Consider the following 18061-nt stretch of genomic DNA (forward strand, 5'->3'; position numbering starts at 1 on the left):
AACTGCTCTGCCTTTCAGACAGATGGTGGAAGAAACAGTTGGGGCTGTTAAACAAAAAGATGGGATTGAGAGCAGATTGCACCAGTCAGGCAGGATCTGGAAGCAGGAGGAGTTGCTGACATTGATCATTGTTTTATGGCTTTATCTGAAAATAACCTGTTACAAAATAGGTGTTCTGGTCATGGAACCTCTCCAGGTTTCCAGAGAGGATGACAAGAGTCAAACAAGTGACTGTGACACTTGCAGGGTCACAATTGGTTTTCATTTAGAGGCAGTTGGAAGCCATGAAACCTCCTGCTGTGTTTCTGGGCATGTTGTGGGTGAAGTGCTGGTGCTGCACAGCTCTTCAACATCTGCAGAGCTGCTGCAGGTGACTGATGGGGGGAGTGTGAGGAGAGGTGAGAGGCCCTTGAAAGGCTTGAGAGCTCCAGACTGGAAAACAAAGAAGCAGATCATCAATCCCCACCCAGTCTGGGCACTGGTCACAAATTGACGTGAGTAGCCTCAGCACCTACTTTTTCATGCTGAAAGATCCTTCAGCATCTACAGTAGCAGTTTCTTGAGTATCTGTAGTGGTGGTTCAGTTCTCTGCAGTCAGTGGGCTGTGAAGTAGAAGGTAACATGGGCTTGTGAAAAGCAAAATGTGAATTAAAAAGGAAGTTGTCAGGGGCACCCAGTTGTGCCAAGAATTCCCCTTTAGAATCCTGGAATGGCTTAGATTGGAAAGGACCTTAAAGATCATCTAGATCCAATCCCCTGCATGGGCAGGGACACCTCCCACCAGCCCAGGCTGCTCCAAGCCCCATCCAACCTGCCCTTCAACACCCCCAGGGATGGGGCAGCCACAGCTTCCCTGGGCAACCTGGGCCAGGCTCTCACCACCCTCACACCAAAGAATTCCCTCCTCATGTCTTGCTTAGGTTCTGCTGCATATTGTTTATATTTCATCTTGGCTTTTGTGTTCCTGCAGGAGGAAGTAGCCAAAAACTTACTTGCAGAGTTCAACCTGGGCTGTGATGCCCACCAAACTGAGCACGTGTACAGGGTCTATGTTGCAACCTTCCTTGGCTTTGGAGGAAATGCAGCACGTCAGAGATATGAGGACAGCTTGTTCTCCAGCACAGTGCTGAAAAACAGGTACCTGCCTGCTGTCATGCCCACTGAGAAGGGAGCTCTGGAGATCAGCCAGTCCAATCCCCTGCTAGAGCAGATCCCACAGGAACACATCCAGGAGGGGCTGGAAGGTCTCCAGGGATGGAGACTCCACAGCCTCCCTGGGCAGCCTGGCCCAGGGCTCTGCCACCCTCACAGCCAAGAAGGATTTTCTCCTCTTCAGGTCAAACCTCCTGGGCTCCAGTTTGTGCCCATGGCCCCTTGTCCTGGCCCTGGACACCCCTGAGCAGAGTCTGGTCCCCCCTCCTGCCACCCCCTGGAGATATTGATCAGCACTGAGGAGATCCCCCCTCAGGCTCCTCTTCTCCAGCTGAGCAGCCCCAGCTCTCCCAGACTTTCCTCTCTCAAGCCTTTCCTCCTTATTTTTAAAGCAGAAGAGCCCTGGGCTGGACTCTCTCCAGCAGCTCCTTGTCCTTGAGGAACTGGGGAGCCCAGAACTAGACACAATTTTCCAGATGGGGCCTCACCAGGGCAGAGCAGAGGGGCAGCAGAACCTCCCTTGACTTCCCAGCCACACTTGACGGGTCTGTTGGAGACATGGGTTTTGTGCAGTAACCCCTGACTTGACTATCTTTACTGAAGTGTTGCTGATTCAGGTGTCACTTCTTTCACCCAGACTGCTGGGCACACAGACTGGCCTGACTCTGGATTCCCCCTGCCTGGACCCCTGCCTGCCCCTGGATGCTGAGGACCAGATCCAGCAGAGTGGCCAGACCCTCTACCTGCGGGGCACAGGAGACTTCCAGCTGTGTCGGGAGATCATCCAACCCTTCATGAACAAGACCAATGAAACCCAAACATCCCTCAATGGGGTTTACCAGCCTGCCCTGCACTTCCAGAACAGTGAATTTTATGGCTTCTCAGAGTTCTACTACTGCACAGAGGACGTGCTGCGCATGGGGGGGGATTACAGGGCTGCCAAGTTCACTAAAGCTGCCCAGGTAAAGGAGCTCCAGGTGACAAACCTGCTCTGATCCCACACAACTGCTCTTCAGAAGCACTTTGGGCTGTAAAGCTTCCAGGACTCCTCCTGGAAAGATCCCAAATCTTTTACCCTGCAGGGAATTGTCTCTGGGTTTTCCTCATTGGGGTTTCTTTTTTGGAATTGTTGTTGTTGGGGCTTCATTTAGGAGCCCTTGTGCCTGGGAGGGTTCTCTGTAGGAGCCCTTGTGCCTGGGGGGGTTCTCTGTAGGAGCCCTTGTGCCTGGGAGGGTTCTCTGTAGGAGCCCTTGTGCCTGGGGGGGTTCTCTGTAGGAGCCCTTGTGCCTGGGGGGGGTTCTCTTTAGGAACCCTGGTTTTAAGGCGCAACAATAACCAGAACTAGACACAATTTTCCAGATGGGGCCTCACCAGGGCAGAGCAGAGGGGCAGCAGAACCTCCCTTGACTTCCCAGCCACACTTGACGGGTCTGTTGGAGACATGGGTTTTGTGCAGTAACCCCTGACTTGACTATCTTTACTGAAGTGTTGCTGATTCAGGTGTCACTTCTTTCACCCAGACTGCTGGGCACACAGACTGGCCTGACTCTGGATTCCCCCTGCCTGGACCCCTGCCTGCCCCTGGATGCTGAGGACCAGATCCAGCAGAGTGGCCAGACCCTCTACCTGCGGGGCACAGGAGACTTCCAGCTGTGTCGGGAGATCATCCAACCCTTCATGAACAAGACCAATGAAACCCAAACATCCCTCAATGGGGTTTACCAGCCTGCCCTGCACTTCCAGAACAGTGAATTTTATGGCTTCTCAGAGTTCTACTACTGCACAGAGGACGTGCTGCGCATGGGGGGGGATTACAGGGCTGCCAAGTTCACTAAAGCTGCCCAGGTAAAGGAGCTCCAGGTGACAAACCTGCTCTGATCCCACACAACTGCTCTTCAGAAGCACTTTGGGCTGTAAAGCTTCCAGGACTCCTCCTGGAAAGATCCCAAATCTTTTACCCTGCAGGGAATTGTCTCTGGGTTTTCCTCATTGGGGTTTCTTTTTTGGAATTGTTGTTGTTGGGGCTTCATTTAGGAGCCCTTGTGCCTGGGAGGGTTCTCTGTAGGAGCCCTTGTGCCTGGGGGGGTTCTCTGTAGGAGCCCTTGTGCCTGGGGGGGTTCTCTTTGGGAACCCTTGTGCCTGGGGGGGGTTCTCTTTGGGAGCCCTTGTGCCTGGGGGGGTTCTCTGTGGGAACCCTTGTGCCTGGGGGGGGTTCTCTTTGGGAGCCCTTGTGCCTGGGGGGGTTCTCTTTGGGAACCCTTGTGCCTGGGGGGGGTTCTCTTTGGGAGCCCTTGTGCCTGGGGGGGTTCTCTTTGGGAACCCTGGTTTTAAGGCACAACAATAAACCTGACTGCAGAGGGAGTGGGATTCATGGTGCTCAAGTTCCAGCAGAGCTGTTGGTCCTGGGGAAATCCCTCTTCCCATCCCTCATCTTTAGGAAGCTCTTAATTATTTCAAGAAGGATCCCTTTTTCTTCATACATTTTGTATCAGTTTCCCAGGTATAAACAACAGGGTCAATCTGTTGGGGACACCTTAAGGTAAAGGTACAATATAAAGTAGAGGAATCTGGCCTAAAAATGTGATCTGCTGGGTCTGTGATATATTTTTCATCTCCAAGAACATGGCCAAAGAGTTTAAATGCTACTGGATATTAATTGAACCACAAATATTAACTATGGATGTGGCAGAAAACAGCATGAAATGAGTGATGTGACTTGTTCAGACTACAAGGGAAGTAACTTTTTTGAGTTTCTACCTTTCTGCAATTGCAGAGCATCTGAATTAGGGACCTTTTTTTCCTTCTCAAGGCAGAAGCCATGTTGAAATCTCCTCTTTTTTATTTCCCTTGCAGGATTATTGTGCCACTAAGTGGTCTGTGCTACGGGAACGTTTTGACCGTGGCCTTTATGCCTCACATGCTGATCTCCACAGGCTGAAGTGAGTGGTTTTTGTCCAGCAAATCCCTTCATGTACAGTTGTCAGGGAGAGGTTACATCCAAATGATCCATAGCAATCATTCAAAGTGTGAATATAACCTGAAATATTCCACCAGCCATAAGAAAACACTGATAATTGTCTGCTTGTGCTCCTCAGTCCTCTGAGACTCTCCATCCTGCTGGCCTGACTTGATGCCACTCTTTCTGTAGGTACCAGTGCTTCAAGTCTGCCTGGATGTATGAAGTATTTCACAGTGGCTTCTCTTTTCCTGTGAGTTACAGCAATTTGAAAACAGCTCTGCAGGTTTATGACAAAGAGGTGCAGTGGACCCTGGGAGCCATCCTCTACAGGACCAGGTTTTTACCTTTAAGGTACCAGTTCTTCACTCAAACCTGTGGGAAGAGGGTTTGGGTGGGAAGTCTGAGGTTTGATCAAGGGAAGAATCACAGGGTTGGAAGGGAGCTCTGGAGATCAGCCAGTCCAACCCTCTGCTAGAGCAGGATCCCCTAGAGCAGATCCCACAGGAACACATCCAGGAGGGGCTGGAAGGTCTCCAGGGATGGAGACTCCACAGCCTCCCTGGGCAGCCTGGCCCAGGGCTCTGCCACCCTCACATCCAAGAAGGATTTTCTCCTCTTCAGCTCAAACCTCCTGGGCTCCAGTTTGTGCCCATGGCCCCTTGTCCTGGCCCTGGACACCCCTGAGCAGAGTCTGGTCCCCCCTCCTGCCACCCCCTGGAGATATTGATCAGCACTGAGGAGATCCCCCCTCAGGCTCCTCTTCTCCAGCTGAGCAGCCCCAGCTCTCCCAGCCTTTCCTCACAGCCAGATGCTCCAGCCCCTGGGCATCTCTGTGTCCCTGGGCTGGACTCTCTCCAGCAGCTCCTTGGCCTTGAGGAACTGGGGAGCCCAGAACTAGACCCACTTTTCCAGATGGGGCTTCATCAGAGCAGAGCAAAGAGGGAGAACTCAGGAATGGTGCTAGCTATGCAGCTGACAGGCAGGGGGAGACATCAAGTCGTTTCTGGAGCATTATATAAAACCTGAGTCAACATCTCAGGTACCTCAAGTCAGGCTTCATAAAACTGCTCAGCCAAACTGGGCTGTGTCTCCTGCCCTCAGATAATTTGCAGGCCAGGTTGGGTTTGCAGCTGCTGCCTCTCATCCCTCTGATTTTCTTTTCAGAGACATCCAACAAGAAAACTTCCGGGCAAGTCACTCCCATTGGAGGAGCTTCTCCTTTGTTTACAACCACTACTTGTTCTCAGTGTGTTTCCTGGTCGTGCTGCTCTCCATCCTGCTCTACCTGCTGAGGCTCAGGAGGATCCACAGGCGGATGCTCCGCAACAGCTCCTCTGCTTCCCTCTGGATTGAGGAAGGTCTCCCCCCACAGAAGATCCCAGGACCCTGATGAGATGCTGTGCTGGGGAGCTTTTAGTGGACTTGCACCTCAAAAAAAAAAGCAAAGCCATTTTTGCCTCAGGGTTCCTCCTTTTTGTCCCTTGAAAGTGTTGCAGAAGGTGGCTTGGAGGGTGTCCTGCAGCTGGGCTGGGAGTCACAGGAAAATGGGGTCAACTTGGCTTAGTCTCATTAGACAAAATCAGCCAAAAAAATGACTTTTCTTTAAAATCTTGCACTTTTGTGTGTCATGGAGTGAGCAAAGGCTCATCAGTAAGTGAGCAGCAGCAGCTTAAGCTGTGTGTGGCAAGAAGAATGAGTGTGAGGTCTCATCCTTTGGGTGAGATGGTGGAATTCTGTCAGCTAGGATGAGTGAGGACTGGTTTTCATTTCCTTTTCCAGATTCCAGGGTTGCTATCACTTGAATTCTCAAATTCTGAGTCTCTTCAAAGAAAAAGAAGTGCAGGGTTTTCAAAAGCAGTGAGGAAACAACCTCTTAGGAGCTTAATCTGAGTTAATCATCTGGGATAAATTCTGTGCTGGAGAAGGAAAATCTATTGCACCCAATGCTGTGCTTCCATAGAACTGCTTGAATCAGTTTTATTTGTGAATTTTCCCCTTTTGTCTTGGAATCTCTATCCTCCTGGTGGCAAAAGTTGCTACTTTTTAATCCTTTGTTTCTGGTTTATGGTCATTCAGATCTCCCTGGAGCTCCAGAGAACTGGAATAGGCCTTTGTTCCTGCTAGAGTAGCCATGCACAGTGTCTCTGTTTTTGAGTCCTCTGCTTTAATTTATATTTTATTTAAAACTGTTGATTTTACTTGAGAGTCAATTTGTCCATGATTAAAAGTGGGATTTATATGAACCTTTGGTGTGTGGGTATTTTATTGCACAGTAGCACTTGGCACTGGATCCAACTGGGAGGACTTGCTCCTCTTCTAGTAGGTGTGAACATGCTGGAAAACTAGATCCTCTTGGAGGAGCAGACACATGGATCCCATTTCTGTCATCCTGAAGGTGCAGTTTTAGTTTAAAAGTCTAACTAGTTTGGATGGTTTCATTTTGATAAGCTTGCTTTTGCCTTTGGGTAGGAAATGTAGGTTTGAACTAAATTTAGGTGCTAAACATCCTGCTCCTTCCATCCAGAGTCTGGTGGGTGACTGGGGGAGTTAACTGGGTTAAGTGGTGACATGTGGGGTCTCTAACTGGATGTTCAGGAGTAAGAAACAGCTTCTTCCTTTGTAAACATTGATTTTTATTTCTATTTTTCATGTTATTAATTCTCCTACCCCACTGATCTCAGCCCTTCACCAGCTGAGTCTTTTTGGCACTGGGCAATTTTTGGAGCAGCATCTGAGTGAGTGATGAGATAATGAACCTCTGACTTGTGATGTCTGGAACTGAGCTCCAAACTGGTTGTACTTGGAGGCTGATAAGGAATTATCAGGCAAGTGACACTGGCAGAGCCTGTGCTTCCCCTGGCAATTAGAGCAGGGCCTCTAATTGCATGTTGAGATAAAGCAGACAAGACAAGAGCTCATGTGAGGGGAGAAGTGGAGAGGAATTATCATCCAGGCACCTCTTAGCAGAAGAGATAATGTCTCAAATGCAGGAAGCAAGAAAAAAACCCACCCCAACCAACACAAAAAATGCCAGTAAGAAACACAGGAAGATCATAAAAGCATCAAGTTGTGGGAAGAATGTTTCAAACCTGCAAGGGTTTCCTTTTAGATGCTGCTGTTTTATCTCTTAGTGAAGTTCTTAACCTGTAACAATGCCCAAAAAATCTGCTTTTAGCTTCAAAATTGAGTCTTAAAAGAAGCAGGAATTAATTTGGATTAATTGATGGCCAGTTAACCTGGAGTTGATTGATATGAAATGATGGACAGTTGTGCAAAGAAACCTGTTCTGGCCTTCCCTAGGGTGGTATAAACATTTTGGAAAGGAAAACCAGTTCTCTGAGGATCCCCACAAGATTTCAACGTTGCTGTTTTTATCTTGTAGGATGGACTGAGCACAAGGAAGTGGGTGGGTTGGAGAAGATGTTGGTAGAAGACCTGGTGGTGGCACTAGGGACAGACAGGTACAAGTTTTGGGGGATCATGGGCACAGACTGAGCTTGTGCTGGAGAATTTCCACCCATTTCCTTAAAAGCACAGGCTGGGGAGTGAAGATACCAAGTGGGGTGTGTGGAACATGAGGGAGGAGAAGATGAGGGTGAGAAAGTGATCAGGAAAATGGGGCATAACTGGGCAGGAAGTTTCCTCATCCCCTGGCTGCTCTGAACTGTACACTGTCTTTATTTCCCATTGATTATTTTGTCTCCTCCAGGATCTTAGCCCTATTTTCCTGCTTTTTCCTGGTGCTTTAGTTCAGGAAGGGCAGAAGAAAGATGACCCACCAGCCCATTTCCTCCCAGAAGGTTCTGGCAGCAGAGATGGGTTGTGGGGAGCAGCTCCTGTTCATGATGAAAATGGGTGAAGAACCAAATTCAAACAAGTCTGTGGCTAAGAAAGTTAAACAAGCTCTTGTAACTTATACAAAATAGTGCAGAGGGGCCTGGTTTGTATGAATTTTCCCCCTTCATTCAGGGATCAGGTGGTAAATGGATAAGTTGAGCAGGTGTTGAGGTGCTTGAGGGTGACATGGAGGTGAACACTTATCTCCAAAGCTAAAAGCAGTTGCCTCTTATCTCCCTGGGCACTTGGTTTCCTTTTCTCCTGCTGCTTTATGTTTTGACTGGTGTCATGTTGATCTAAGAATTATGAAGAAGGGGCTGATTGAACCTTTGCCCCTCAACTGTTCCATCCATGGAGATGTGGAACATCCTGTGAGCTTTTTGGGAGCTGAGCACTGGGCAAAAGCAGCACTGGGACCCAGTTTCCTTCCAGCAAGGTGGGAGTTAAGTCCCTTCATCTCACACAGAAGCAGCTGAATTAATTAAGTGTCCTAAAAGTGCACAGGAGAAAACCATCTCACTGATTAGAGGCAAGAACCTATAAGGGCTGGGAGAAGAGAATGCTGAGGAGGACCAGGTGGTGCTGTGCTCTCACCTGGTGCTTTTGGCAACATTTCTGCTTCTCTGAGGTATTTGAGCTTCCAAATCAAGTTTTTTGGGGTCCTGCTGGAGAAGGGGTGGGATGTTTGTGGCTGTGGAACCACAGGAAGGTGCAGTAGAAGAGTGGTGGGATGTTGTGGAGGAGCTGAACTGGAAAAAGAAGCCCAAAGCCAACTGGTGGCTTTGGATGCAGTTGGCAGCAGCCCTGGGGTTGCTTGGAGAGAAGTGAGTGGATTTCAGCTGATTTTTAGGTCTGAAAAGGTTGATGGTCTTGACTCTGTGCCTTTGGGGAGAGTAGAGCACCTATGACTTGGAGCTTCTGGCTTTGTCTGCATGAGGCCCATCCTGTGCCAGCTTGGGGTGAGTTTGTCATGTTGGGTTGGGAGGGGAGCAAAGTGTGCAGAGTGGTTTCTAGTGAGCAACTCCAGTAGAAAATGAAGCCTAAAACTGGGGGGGTTGGATTGATTTGGCACCTGGGCTGGGTTGGTGTTGCTTGAGAAGTGACTGGGCTTGATGAGACCTGAGTCTGGGCTTGATGCTCTTCAGGGTCTTCTCCAGCCTTGGAGTTTCTGTGAGTGTGTTGAGAGGGATTTTTAGAGTGTGTTGAGAGCAGCTTTTTAGACTTCAAAGGTTGATTGTCCTTTGGGAAGAGAAGAGACTTTTGGAGCCTCTGGCTTTGCATGAGGCCCATTCTGTGCCAGCTTGGGGTGAGTTTGTGATGTTGGGTTGGGAAGGAGCAAAGTGTGCAGAGTGGTTTCTAGAGAGGAACTTCAGTAGAAAATGAAGCCTAAAACTGGGGGGGTTTGGGTTGGATTTGGCAGCAGCCCTGGGCTGGGCTGGTGTTGCTTGAGGAGAAGATGAGACCTGAGTCTGGGCTTGATGATCTTCCAAGTCTGGAAAAGCCTTAGTGGTTCTCTGAGTGTGTTGAGAGGGGTTTCAGCAGCTTCTTACATTTCAGAGGTTGATTGGCCTTTGCCTTGGGGAAGAGAAGAGACTTTTGGAGCCCATCCTGTGCCAGCTTTGGGTGAGCTCCCTGCCTGCTCCTCTCTGTGAGCCTGACAGGTCCCTGGGGACCTTGAATTGCTTTAAGAGCTTAAAGCCCACAAGGCCCAGGGAGGAGACACTGATTTGTTTTTTCCCCCAAGCAATCAGCCAAGTGCCAGACCCTGGATTTACAAGCCTCCTGTGCTTTTTGGTGCTTGAACTATCCTGTGTTTGCACAGCCAGGTCTCAGCTTCTTGGAAAATCTGCCTGTAGTGACCCCATCATTAGACTTAGTGTGTGTGGTGGGGTTTTTGGTCTCCCTTTCTCCTCCTCACCCCCTCCAGGGTTTGCAGGATGGAGCTCTGGCAGATGAAGTTCTCCTGAGAAGCCTCATTCTTCTTCTTGCAGCTCCAGGTGAAGCTTTTCCATCCCACCCCTGGACAAACCTGCTCCAAAGCAACTGCACTGACCCCAGCAGGGAACCATGACTCCTTGGAGAGCCTGAGCAATCCCTGTTGTCCCTCAGCACCTGCTCCTGGGCTCAGATTCCCAGCCACATTGGTAATGTTGATGTGTTTGGGTTTCTTTCTGCATTAACATGTTTGGTTTTCTCTCTTCTGCTTCTCCTAATCACCTTGTCCTTTGTCCAGGTCCATTAAGGCCAGGGAAGACATGCAGGAGAGCAGAGAGGGGAGGGAAGGGCACTGCTCTTTGACCTTTCCCAGGGACCTGAAATGGCCAGGGAGTGATCCTGAAGCTTTTTGGCTTCATGGCCTCTTAAATGCATCACTCTTCCTTTTTGTTGGTGTGGGGGGGAAATGGCTAAAGCAGGAAAGGCCCAAACTTGACCCCTCGTGGAAGAAGAGACAAAAGGCTGCTCAGGAGAGGGGCTGAGTGTGATGGAGAGTGTGGAGAAGGGAGGAAGCACATGGTTCCTCCAGGAACACCAGCCCTGGGGAGCAGCTTGTGGAAACAAAAGGGTTTTCTGTCCCTGCAGCCACTTAGTGAAGGGGACAGTCAATAGTGGTGACTGGATAGCTGAGCAGGGGCACCTTGTTCTGGCTTGTCCCATTGTTTCTGCCATTGTTGCTACTAAATAAGGCATGAAGCTCATTGAGAGCCAAAATGAGCCTGGTGAGGACTTGTTGTGTCCTTCTCTCTGGGCAGTGTTCAGGGGGCTTGGTCCTGGCAGGTGTTTTTCAGGTCACCCTCCCTAGTCAAGAATGGGAGGATGACAGTGACTTCCTCCCCTGCTTGGGTCTGGAGGTCTTTGGGTTGGTAGGAAGTGATGCTGGGAAGTGGCTTGGGACTGGGTTGGTGGTGTCCTCCTGGCTGGTGGGTGCTTTGCACTGCTGGAGATACATGTTTTCAGAGTCCTGATCTTAGAATCATGGGATGGTTTGGGTGGGAAGGGACCTGAAAGCTCATCCAGATCCAACCCCCTGCATGGGCAGGGACACCTCCCACCAGCCCAGGCTGCTCCAAGCCCCATCCAACCTGCCCTTCAACACCCCCAGGGATGGGGCAGCCACAGCTTCCCTGCCCAACCTGGGCCAGGCTCTCACCACCCTCACACCAAAGAATTCCCTCCTCATCTCCAACCTCCATCTCCCTCTCCCAGTTTTTAGCCCTCAGAAGGGGGTGCTCAGCACCCTGGTACCAGGCAACACGAATGCAGTGAACTCCCAGATGTGTTGTCCAGGTTTTCCTGAACTCCAAACACTTTCCAGAGTCCTGGAAGTTCACAGCTCCATGTTCCCTGCTACAGATCATGTGCAGAGAAGGGCAGAAGGTGAACCCAGAGATTGCAGATGTTTTCTCTTCCAACCTCTTGTATGTGTGGCACTTGCCCAGCAGTTCTGTGCTTGTAGCTCCAGTGGTGACTTGCAAACAGGATTCCAGCAATGCCAGGTTGTTCCCTGGTAGGTGGGCACTCTGGGATGCCATGGCTGAGTTTTGGCAGGCAGTGGCTTCATCCTGGCTCAAACCAGGACATCTGGGACAACTTAGGGCATCACCTGCCTTGAAAGCTGGGTATCCTAAGCACCTTGCTGACCACACAGACATGAAGGGTGTGAATGAAATGGTGGGATCAGACAGAAGGGGGTTTAATCCATCTCCTTCCCAGCTCTTCCCTCCTGGACCCCAGGTCCTGCCCTTGCAGGGAGCCCCTCTGCACCCTCAGCAGCTGGAGTCTCTGTCCTGGAACTAATGGAATTGCTGCAGAGGAGCAGAGATTGTCCTTGTCAGGGCATGTTCCTTGGCCTGTCACAGTGAATCAGCACCAAAGATGTTCAACCAGATGTTTCCTTCATGCCTTGTAAGGCTGAGGAGGGATTTGCTGCATTTGCCTGGGAGGAAGAGAGACCAGGACCCTGTTCTTGAGCATCCCCCCCTTTCACAACCAAAAGGCTTTATTCTGTCTAGTTTCTCCCCTCTTCTCCCTTTCTCCTGGGCAGAGCTTTCCAGCCACAGCAGGATGAATCCCTACAGCCTGGATGGGAGGCCAGTTCTGTCTGCTCAGGGTTTTCCAGGGCTGGAAATCCCTTCTCAGCCTCTTGACCCTGGACCTTGCTGGTAGGAGGGGGACTCTTGCCCTCTAGTGGGAGGGGAGGGTAAACTGCCAGGACCTCTGGCCTTAGGAGAAGAGGTAAAAGTGCAGCTCATTCCCAAGTATCTAGTGTGTGGATCATTTCAGCTCACAGGTGGGATCAGCTCCCACTGCTTCCCCACGGTGTTGGCACTGCCTGGGATGGGTGAAGCTGGGTTGTTCCAACTTTTCCTTTCTAGGAACCTCACTCTTCACCTTTTTTAGGAGCAGAACTTTGTTTAGAGCCTTTTATGCTCATCTCTCTGGTGGCTGAGCTGCACAGAGGGGTCATGAAGATGATCCCAGGGCTGGAGCAGCTCTGCTCTGGAGCCAGGCTGGGAGAGTTGGGGTGTTGAGCCTGGAGAAGAGAAGGCTCCAGGGAGACCTTAGAGCAGCTTCCAGTGCCTGAAGGGGCTCCAGGAAAGCTGGGGAGGGACTTGGGACAAGGGCAGGGAGGGATGGGATGAGGGGGATGGATGAAAACTGGGAGAGGGAGATGGAGGTTGGAGATGAGGAGGGAATTCTTTGTTGTGAGGGTGGTGAGAGCCTGGCCCAGGTTGCCCAGGGAAGCTGTGGCTGCCCCATCCCTGGGGGTGTTGAAGGGCAGGTTGGATGGGGCTTGGAGCAACCTGGGCTGGTGGGAGGTGTCCCTGCCCATGCAGGGGGTTGGAGCTGGATGAGCTTTCAGTTCCCATCCCACCCAAACCAGTCTGTAAGCAGAGTTAAGCTGCTGGTGTTGCTGGTCAGGCCACCTGGGTGTTGTCAGGAGATTCCTGGGGGGAAGTTGCCTTTCAGCAGCTGCCTCCTTGGATCAGTGCTCAGAGACAGGCAGGGTCTGGGAGTAATTGCTCTTACAGATAGAGAATGAGAAGTGCTTGCCAAGTATCCTGCTTTGGAAGCTGCCTCAGTCTAGGGAAATGGGAAGTTCACATCCCAGTTGGGACATTTCAGGACTTGGTGGCCTCTCCCCACCCCTTCTGTGAAAGGTTAAGGAGAGAAATAGGAGGAAGGTGCAGGAGCTGCTCTGCTGGCCACACTGCCTGGGGCTGAGCAGGAGCAGCTGCTCCTGGCTGAGGAACAAGCAGCATCTCTGAGCCCCTGTGGCTGCTGCAGAAGTGTCTCTGCAGGTATTTCACTGGGCTTCAGGTTTTCACCCCCCTTGGTGTGTGAGCCCTTTGCCTGCTCAGAGCCTTGTGAGTGGGTGGGGGTGTCACCCTCTGGATGGTGCCTCAACCAGAGCTGGGGGACATGGGTCAGTCACAGATCATAGAGGCATGGAATGGGTTGGAAGGGACCTTCAAGATCATCTAGATCCAACCCCCTGCATGGGCAGGGACACCTCCCACCAGCCCAGGCTGCTCCAAGCCCCATCCAACCTGCCCTTCAACACCCCCAGGGATGGGGCAGCCACAGCTTCCCTGGGCAACCTGGGCCAGGCTCTCACCACCCTCACAACAAAGAATTCCCTCCTCCAACATCCATCTCCCTCTCCCAGTTTCCATCCATCCCCCTCATCCCATCCCTCCCTGCCCTTGTCCCAGGTCCCTCCCCAGCTCTCCTCTCCTGGCCTGAGCTGTGCTGCTCCTCACATGTTGCTGAGGTTCTGGTTTGCAGCAGAGCTCTGGCTTTGGAGTGTTCCTGCAGAGCAGTCACCTGCTGGGAATGGCAGGGCTGAGACCTGCAGCTCTGAGGGGGGTGACTCTGCCAAGTGTGGCAAATCAAGTGGGTGATGAGAAGGAAGCTGTGGGGTGCTCGTGGTCTGCATGGCAGGGGGCTGGTGCACATGCAGAGGAGGAGAACTTGGAATCCTGTTGAGATTTCTCTTAGCAAATGGTTCTCCTTCTTCCAGCTGTGGCTACAGCCAAGCTGGGTCCTGCATGGGGCCCTTCCTGGGTGGAAGCCACCCAGTCTGACAGCCCCTTCAGCAGTGACCCAAGGGCAGGGATTGGGGTCTGGGAGGTCAGTTCAGCCACTGCCAAGCTCCTGCTGTGGAAATCCTAGCAATCCCAGGAGGGATTTAACACATCTGCCTTCTTTTGAGGGCTATGTTGGCACACTTCTCCAGAGCTGCTGGTGTCCCAGCCCTCCTGACAGCTGGAAAGCAAGATCTTGCTTCCCAATCACAGCAGGAACTGCCCATCAGGGCCAATTGCTGTGAAAACTGCCACGTGTCATTCACACCCCAGCAGGGCAGCCAGGCCCTCCAGTTCTGGACTTATCACCTGGATCATCTCTGTGTGGAACAGCTTTTAGGAGCTCAGTGTGGCTGCTTGGTCAATTTTGGAAAGGTCAAGTCAACCTGTGGCTCCAGAGAGTCTCCAGGGTGCAAACAGAGGGTGTGGGGAGTCAATGAGCCTTCCCTTCTGAAAAGAACTGCAAATTGGAGAAGAGAGATTACAGAACCTAACAGTGTGTGTGCCTCATTTCTGGGAGCATGGACCATGACTGATGACTTGGTCAAAACCAGTCTGGACTTGTCCATGTGGAAAGGTGTGTCCTGCAGGCAGAAGGGAAAATATGTAGGTGAGGGATGTGGAGCTGAAGTGGTGGCTGGGAGAGGTTCAGTGGTGGCTGGGAGAGGTTCAGTGGTGGCTGGGAGAGGTTCAGTGGTAGCTGGGACTTGTACAAGTGGTTTGTGTTCAAAGATTCATGGTGTGGGGGATAGTTCCTCAGCACAGCACCACTTGGTGGGCCCCACACAACTGAGGAGATGCTGCTGCTGCCTGCTTAAATCCTACCTGCTGTTCCCAAGGCATCCCATGGATAGCCTGGGGTAAGATCCAGATGTCCTAGGGTCAGGGCTGGAGGCTGAAGCAGAACTGCCTTCAAGTTCAAACTAGCAGAGAGTAAAAAAGAGCTCCCAGCTGGATGGGGTCAGCTCAGCAGTGGTGGGTCCTGCAGATTCATGTGGAGTTTCTCTGTGGCATCATGAAATCCAGCCCCTCCTGACAAGTAATGAAGTGATGTCAGCAAGCTGAATAGGATGCTTTGGATGCCAGAAGTTGGGCTGCCTTCAGAGATTGGTGGTAGAAAAGCCTGTTGAGGATTTTGAAACAAAGATCATGGAATGGGTTGGGTGGGAAGGGACCTGAAAGCTCATCCAGATCCCACCCCCTGCATGGGCAGGGACACCTCCCACCAGCCTAGGTTGCTCCAAGCCCCATCCAACCTGCCCTTCAACACCCCCAGGGATGGGGCAGCCACAGCTTCCCTGGGCAACCTGGGCCAGGCTCTCACCACCCTCACACCAAAGAATTCCCTCCTCATCTCCAACCTCTACCTCCCTCTCCCAGTTTTCATCCATCCCCCTCATCCCATCCCTCCCTGCCCTTGTCCCAAGCCCCTCCCCAGCTTTCCTGGAGCCCCTTCAGGCCCTGGAAGCTGCTCTAAGGTCTCCCTGGAGCCTTCTCTTCTCCAGGCTGAAGATGCAGGTGAAACCACCTGCCTGAGGCAGAGCAACAACTTGGAGAGTTTTTCTGCTTCTTTTTTCCTCGTTGCTTTTCTTTTGGCCTTAACCAGCTACCAAATGAAGGGGGCAGCAAATTCCCAGCAATCCAGGCTGGTGATCTGGGAAGAGCTTTGCTGCATTCTTGTGGAATGTTTCTCCTGCAGCAGCCAGGAAGCTCTTCCACCAGCTGGAATCCTCCATGGCATTTGCTGCTTGTATCCTCACCCGACCTGGGCCCTGGGCAAAGTTCCTCCTGCAGGCTGTGATGTTTCTCCATGCTCTGCTCAGCAGATCCTCACACATTCCTTCCTCTGGCCAAACTGCTCCCAGATTCCTGCCATTCTGAAATAGCTCTGCTCTCTGGAGCTGCTGCTGGGAGGTGGGTTTTTTTTCTCCTGATGTCCCCAAGACCCAACGAGCTGAGTCCAGCCAGGTTGGCCTCACCTGCTGGGTGGTGCTGTGCTGGTGGCCCTGGTGCTGGGCACAGTTTGCAGCATTTCAGTGGAACAGGTTGCCCAGGGAAGCTGTGGCTGCCCCATCCCTGGGGGTGTTGAAGGGCAGGTTGGATGGGGCTTGGAGCAGCCTGGGCTGGTGGGAGGTGTCCCTGCCCATGCAGGGGGTTGGATCTGGATGATCTCTCAGATCCCTTCCAACCCAACCCATCCCATGACCTTGTGAACTTGTGGGAATGTATTTTTTTTGTCCCAAACAATATTATCAATTGGGGTAACCTCCTCTAGGTGAGGATCTGGACCCTCCATTCTGGGCTAGACTTCTCTATGTCCAGAGCTTCTGAAACAGCAACAGACTGTGCTGAACAACTTCTAGTCACTTGTAATCATCATAGAATCATGGGATGGTTTGGGTTGGAAGGGACCTTAAAGCTCATCCAGTTCCAACCCCCTGCATGGGCAGGGACACCTCCCAGCAGCCCAGGCTGCTCCAAGCCCCATCCAACCTGCCCTTCAACACCCCCAGGGATGGGGCAGCCACAGCTTCCCTGGGCAACCTGGGCCAGGATCATCAGTATGTTTCTTCTCCAGGGCTAAAACAGAACCTTTGGTGTTGATATTATAGACTCATGGACTATTTTGGGTTGGAAAAGACCTTAAAGCTCATCCAGATCCAACCCCCTGCGTGGGCAGGGACACCTCCCAGCAGCCCAGGTTGTAACCAGGGGCAGAACTTCTCTGGTGGTGTCAGTTTGGTCAGTGAAGAGCCATGACCTTGCTGAAAGGATTCAGGGCTGCATCCCCCCTCCCAAAGTAGCTTCCTGGGTTTTTCCAGCACCTTGGGAGTCTCCTCCAATGTTGGTCCTCAATTCAGGGCAATATCCCTTCCATCAGAGACTGGGGAAGCTCAACACACCAGTTGGGCACTGGGAAGAAGTGCTGCTCTTCCTGGGGTTGGGCTGGAGGTCATGGAGTTGTGCTCTGGGCAGGAAGCAGGGAGCCCTTTCTGGGGGGGGGGAATTGTGTTTAGGAAGTGCTGAAAAGCCTGGGAACAGGGAGAAATCTGCTGAGAGACACGTTCTGGTAGGGCTTGGTGTCACATTCCTGGAAATGTATCCAAAAATAGGGATTAAGCACTTGAACTGTTCAAAAGAATTAGTTGGGTGGATGTGAAAGGACTAACCTGGAAGAACAGGCTGGAGGCAGCATCCCTGTGCTTGCTGAAAAGTCCTTTAAAATATGGATATATTGGGGAAAAAATGGGAATATCCCTTCAAAAGCAGCCTCTGGGAATACCTGTCCTTCCTTCTGTGCCTGTTTGAAACCCCCAGGGAACTCAGATTTAAATCTCCCAGGTCAAAGCTGGTGAAAAAGTCCCTGTTCTTTGGGAGATGCTGACACCTCAGAACCTGTTGCTGTCAAAACCTGGGGCAGGAAACACCATTGCAAGGGGCAGAGGTTTGAAGGCCACTGGTTTTTTCTTGTCCTTGTCACCCTTTCAGGAAACAGGAGTGAGTGGAATTGTTGGGGTGCAGGAAAAGCCTCAATGAGGGGAGAAATGAGGCTGTTTTTAAAAACCCAACCTCTTCCCTGGGTGAAAAGCTTCTGGGAGTTCTCGAGTGGCCTCAGAATCATGTTTAATTGCTTTCTTAATTTGAATTTGAATTGATGGAGGTGCTACTTGTGGGTAGAAGAACTGTCCCAGCTTGCTCAGAGCAGTGTTCCTGTCTCACTGCTGGCACCACAGATGCTCTGGATGTTCTGACACAGCCCAGGTCTGGTTTTTTGGGGTGTTTTTTTAATGAAGAGCTGATTTCTTTAATTTTTTTTTAGGATCTGGTGGGTCCTCCAGGGGTAATTCTTGCTGCAGCCTGGGTGGTTTTTAAAGGTGGGTTTTGGTGTGAGCTGCTGTGTTTGTAGAGTGGAGGGGTGGGGAGGTGCTGGAGGGAGTGGGGGAGATGTGGGAAGGTGCTGGGAGGGATGGGAAGGTGCTGGGGGAATGGTGGGGACGTGCTGGGGGGATGGTGGGGAGGTGCTGGG

At 51.5% G+C, this 18061-nt stretch overlaps 1 protein-coding gene across 1 annotated transcript in view; it reads left to right on the forward strand.

Annotated features, from left to right (window-relative positions):
• ENTPD4 (ectonucleoside triphosphate diphosphohydrolase 4) overlaps positions 1–5501 on the forward strand; it is a 10519-nt gene extending 5018 nt beyond the window's left edge. Inside the window, exons 8-12 of the mRNA XM_010007160.1 lie at positions 971–1137; positions 1790–2114; positions 4006–4091; positions 4301–4462; positions 5276–5501. Coding sequence (XP_010005462.1) covers positions 971–1137; positions 1790–2114; positions 4006–4091; positions 4301–4462; positions 5276–5501 — 966 coding nt within the window. The remainder of the gene's footprint in view (positions 1–970; positions 1138–1789; positions 2115–4005; positions 4092–4300; positions 4463–5275) is intronic.
• The last annotated feature ends 12560 nt before the right edge of the window (positions 5502–18061 follow it).

The sequence above is a fragment of the Chaetura pelagica genome, unplaced genomic scaffold, assembly GCF_000747805.2.
Source record: "Chaetura pelagica isolate M959 unplaced genomic scaffold, ChaPel_1.0 scaffold731, whole genome shotgun sequence".
Taxonomy (NCBI): Eukaryota; Metazoa; Chordata; class Aves; order Apodiformes; family Apodidae; genus Chaetura; species Chaetura pelagica.